General features: G+C 35.9%; 1 protein-coding gene across 1 annotated transcript in view; it reads left to right on the forward strand.

Annotated features, from left to right (window-relative positions):
* The window catches only part of retm (real-time), a 26,604-nt gene extending 23,589 nt beyond the window's left edge, over positions 1-3,015 (forward strand). The window contains exons 13-15 of the mRNA XM_013314793.1: positions 174-304; positions 394-518; positions 703-3,015. Coding sequence (XP_013170247.1) covers positions 174-304; positions 394-518; positions 703-790 — 344 coding nt within the window. The 3' untranslated portion in view covers positions 791-3,015. The remainder of the gene's footprint in view (positions 1-173; positions 305-393; positions 519-702) is intronic.
* Positions 3,016-4,601: the final 1,586 nt, after the last annotated feature.

Here is a 4,601-nt window from a genome sequence, read left to right on the forward strand (position 1 = left end):
ACTACTTAGCCTTAGGGACAAAAGGTGGTCCTTCCTTATCTCAGTCTCCAGGCTCAAAACATTAAACTAGACTTACAATTGCTTTTATAAATAAAGTCTTCCTCGTATGTCTACCATTGAAATGATGAACAGTTGACTTACAGTGTGTGTGTGTGTGTTGTATGGTGTTGCAGCATTGTGCACGGGCAGCGGCGCGGAGCCTCGCTCCCTGCTGCAGCAGCTGGAGGCGCGCGGCTGGCGCGAGGGCCAGCACTACCACCGCGTCGAGCCCACCCTCGTCTGCCACGACGGAGAGAGCATTCAGGTCACCCTCTACCCTTCCCCGCACCCCCACACAGCGACACGCCCCTCCCCGCGCCGCCCACTGATGGCTGAGGTGTTGTTGTGTTACAGGGCTCGCACGTGATGACGGAGAGCGGCAGCTACGTGCTGCAGTGGCGCTGCGAGCTGCTGGACACCGCGCACCGCGCCGCACAGCTCATGTACTTCCACGAGACCCTCGCCAGCCACCAGTACAAGTGAGATACACAGTACATACGCACTACTTTTTTACTTAAACATATTACAAAAGAAGATTATGGCCTATCACAGGATTCTTAAATAGTGCAGTCACAGACCATCGCTATTTGTATTAATTATTGGGTTTGTACTTCCTTAGTTGATTATTTTTTCTTATTAATATATAAATGTTTGTTTGGGCAGAGGGTCGATGTCGAGCCTGCAGTCGGCGACGAGCGGGTTCTCGTGCCTGAGCGGCAAGTCCGCCGCCAGCTCGTGTCCCTCGCGGTGATGCGTGCCCGGGCCCGCGCCCGCACCGCACACGTAGGCCCGCCCCGCGCCACCCCGCGCCACGCCCACTGCGGCCCCGCCCACTGCGGCCCCGCCCATTGCATCACACGCTCACAATAAACAACGCAATATTAAATATTATGTGATAGAATAAAGTGCTTCATACCTCTAGGGAAATAAAAGAAGCAGATTTAGCAATGTGCGGTGTAAAGTGGCGTGGTTTTACTGAAGTGGATTTGAAGTGACGTGTAACGTTTCGACTTCTATATGCTGTATTCTACGTATATACGATACGTAAATTCTATTATAAATATATTTATAGCCTGATCAAGAATATTAGAAAACCTCGCCATGTTGCGGAAAAATTTAGAACTAATTCCTTTGCGCACATTAGAAAGTGTAATAAACCGATTGAAGCGCCCACACGTCAGGATTTTTGTATTCTTGATTAGGCTATAATAATTTTGAGTTCTCACAGAGGTTGGAATGTAAGTCTCCATTATAAAAATCAAACGGAATACAGTTAAAAAAGAATATTCAAATAATTTATCAATTATCTTGGAATTAATAAATAAAAAATTACGCTTTTTGATAAACAAATATTTTTCCTATCAAGACTATAACAGGAATTGATAATTGCCATTAAATATTTACTAATATATTAATATGAATGGATTAATATGAATATTCAATAGTTTTCAATAGTTTAACGTACATTGCGTGCTTTGTACGATGTCTTCAGAACGTAATTCCTACTAACTCTGAATTGTATATAGACATAGAAATTGTACGTAAATGTTGCGTAGTCCATAACTATGAATTTAACAAACGTTTGTCGTATTTAGTACGAACTAGAATACATAGTTAATGCAAATCATGTCTTATTACCATACGCATAGAGTCTTAATTAATATTAAGTAGTGAATTATATTTTTTTATTTGTATCACTTTAGTTTTTATGTTATATGGTGTGAGTAACTTTGATTAGTTGTTAAGTGTTTTAATAATAGTGTATTAACATTCTAACCTAAAAAAAAAACTAAATTTAAGGATATTTTAAGAAAAAAATTCCGAATCGCCCATAAATCGCTAAATATTAACCATTCAGATTTGCTAGGAGTTTAAATAAAATGCTATAAAATGTTGGTCAGATTACTTATATTCTGGTCAGATTATTATCTCTGGCCGCTCCTTTAAATGTAGTCAATGAGTATTGTGTGGTAGAATTATCTACTAATTTTATTCTGTAACATTTTTTTTTAATAAATGAGGTTGATATTGTCAAAGATTATAAAAAATACAGATGTCTGAATATAAGATAAAAAATATATAAATATCGAGGTAGTTCAAAAATGTTCTAGTAATATATAAAGTTGAATGTTGGTACAAAGTTATGTTAGGATCGAATCAAAAAGTTCTTAGAAAAAGCGTTTGAATAAAAAAGATATATTAACTTTAAAAAAATCAAACTATTTTAAGAAGAAAAAAAAATATTTTGCTAATATAATTCATTATTAACGAAATTATCATTAGAATAAACTAACTCGATATAAGTGTCATTGTAAAGTGTAAAAATTTGTAATTATTTAAAAAAATCTATAGAGAGTTTTTGGCTTCGTACTTGTGATAAGCTTAGTATCCACTGTCGAAACAATAAAACCATCCTTATTTTTGTCAAAGTGAATGAAATAGATGAGCTTTCTTATATGTAGTCTACCGTATTGGACAGTGATTTAAAAGTTTACATTTGTAAAAAACTCCTATTTAATATCGAACCATTATAAGCGAGAAACTCAGGTAATAGAGAACCCTCTGTAACTTGGACTCTCGCTTAGATTTAACTTAGTAAGTAATCACTGTCTAATGTCGATGCCTGTGGGTCTTGTATCTCAATATTTGAGAAGTTGTATATTGTAGTTAATGTCATGTTGCCAATATAATAAAGAAAAAGAAATTAACGCATATTTTTTCATGAAATACCATAGGTAAATCAATTGAAGATGTAGTAAATACAATTATATGCCATTACATATTGTATAAATATAGTAAAAGTAGCCAATTAATGTTAAAATATATAGTTATTAAACTAATTAAAAGATTAACTATATACTGTATTGAAACTGTTAAAGCAAATTGAACCTTAATCAAATAGGAATACGGAGTACCTAGCTCGTGATTGACAAATTTACTATCTTTGCTTCGTGTTAAATAAATTATTATCGAATATCAGTTATTTCATTTATTTAAATCCTAATTTTATTTAGAAGAACAGACCTACTGTGAGTTTCTGAGACCAAAATACCCGTTTAAAATATAGTGTTATCTCTGTTTTGTCAAAGACAACGACAGAGATGGCGATATGTTTTATACAAAGATTTTGGTCTCAACAACCAACGGTAATCCAAGAATATCCGCTAGCAGGTATCATTTAAACGACATTGTGAAATTCCTTTACGTTGACAGAGGGGCGCTAGTGAGCTATCATAATTTAATTTGACTAATGTCCATTGCGTCAGATAACCATATGTCTGTAACTACCGCATTCATAGTTGTTGAATGTACACTAAGGGGGGACTATGTGTACATTTAGTATGTGCAATAAGGGTCTTCGTAAGTGACCAAAGAACTCTGGGTGCTGCATATCACTTGCAATCCAATATGTTGCATTCTATGACTGTATCCATGTAAAATTAATTTAACGAACTAGTGATAAAAATACTCAAGAATGACGTCATATATATGTGTATGTATTATGTACAAGTTACCAGTATAGAATATGACACGAGTAAGAAATGGCCCAGCGTCGCGCAGGCGTAGCCGATCGCGACCATTTGCTGATTTATATACTTACTATACGTATAAAAATCGCAGATTATAAAATAATTTTCGATCAATATACTTTATGTATGTACTAGTGGTCGCTCGCGACGTCGTCAGCTTGCAATTACAAAAATAGCCTAAGTTACTCTCGCATACGTCAGCTACCTTCCAGTCCCGTCAAAATCGATCAAGCGGTTTCGGAGATTACACGGAACAAACGCCCTCTCGACAGAGGAACAAAAATTACAAACTAGCACGAAGTAGTTTTTATCCGTCGTGTAACCCATACGATAAGCGAAATACATTACTCGTACCACATAAATAAAATTTCACAACGTGCATAAAGCTATGTACATAAAGACGACCATAACTAATTCCATAAAAGTCAAAAGCTCGATAACGGACCTCATTTCACAATATCAATACCAACTGAAAACATACTTTGATTAACCATGCTGAAACACCGCGCCGTTTTCCCGCCGTCTTTTATGGCCCTACGAATGATTTCTTTCTCCACTTGAAATCTTTTATTGCGCCGATAAGAACTCGGATAATTTTACGCCATGGAAATTAGCTCTTTTATAATGAACACTCCGCCGTTGCAATCGCTTGATTGTAAGGAATTCAATTAAAAATACATATTTATTATCTGTTTTTAAATGGCTGGCGGGAAATCGAATCATTTTGATGGTAAAAATTATGTTCTTGATTAAAAAAAAAGGTACAACATAGCGACAAAGTACATTTTTTTCTATTTGCATAAATAAATGGCTTACATTGTTTATGTTCAGAAATAATATAAGTATAGGAACCTATATTTATTTTTCTAACATATTCACTAGAAAATGTGGAAATAAAATGCAGTAGTCAACGTATTCTAACCAAACTGTTAGGGCTATTGATTTCAGGGGATGCATATCGTGTTAGACTCGTACTGCCTGGAACCTAACTCCCGCGCACGTTTAGCCCATTTAAGCTTAGCTTAAGACATA

This window comes from Papilio xuthus, unplaced genomic scaffold (assembly GCF_000836235.2).
Source record: "Papilio xuthus unplaced genomic scaffold, Pxut_1.1 DF827135.1, whole genome shotgun sequence".
NCBI classification, from domain to species: domain Eukaryota; kingdom Metazoa; phylum Arthropoda; class Insecta; order Lepidoptera; family Papilionidae; genus Papilio; species Papilio xuthus.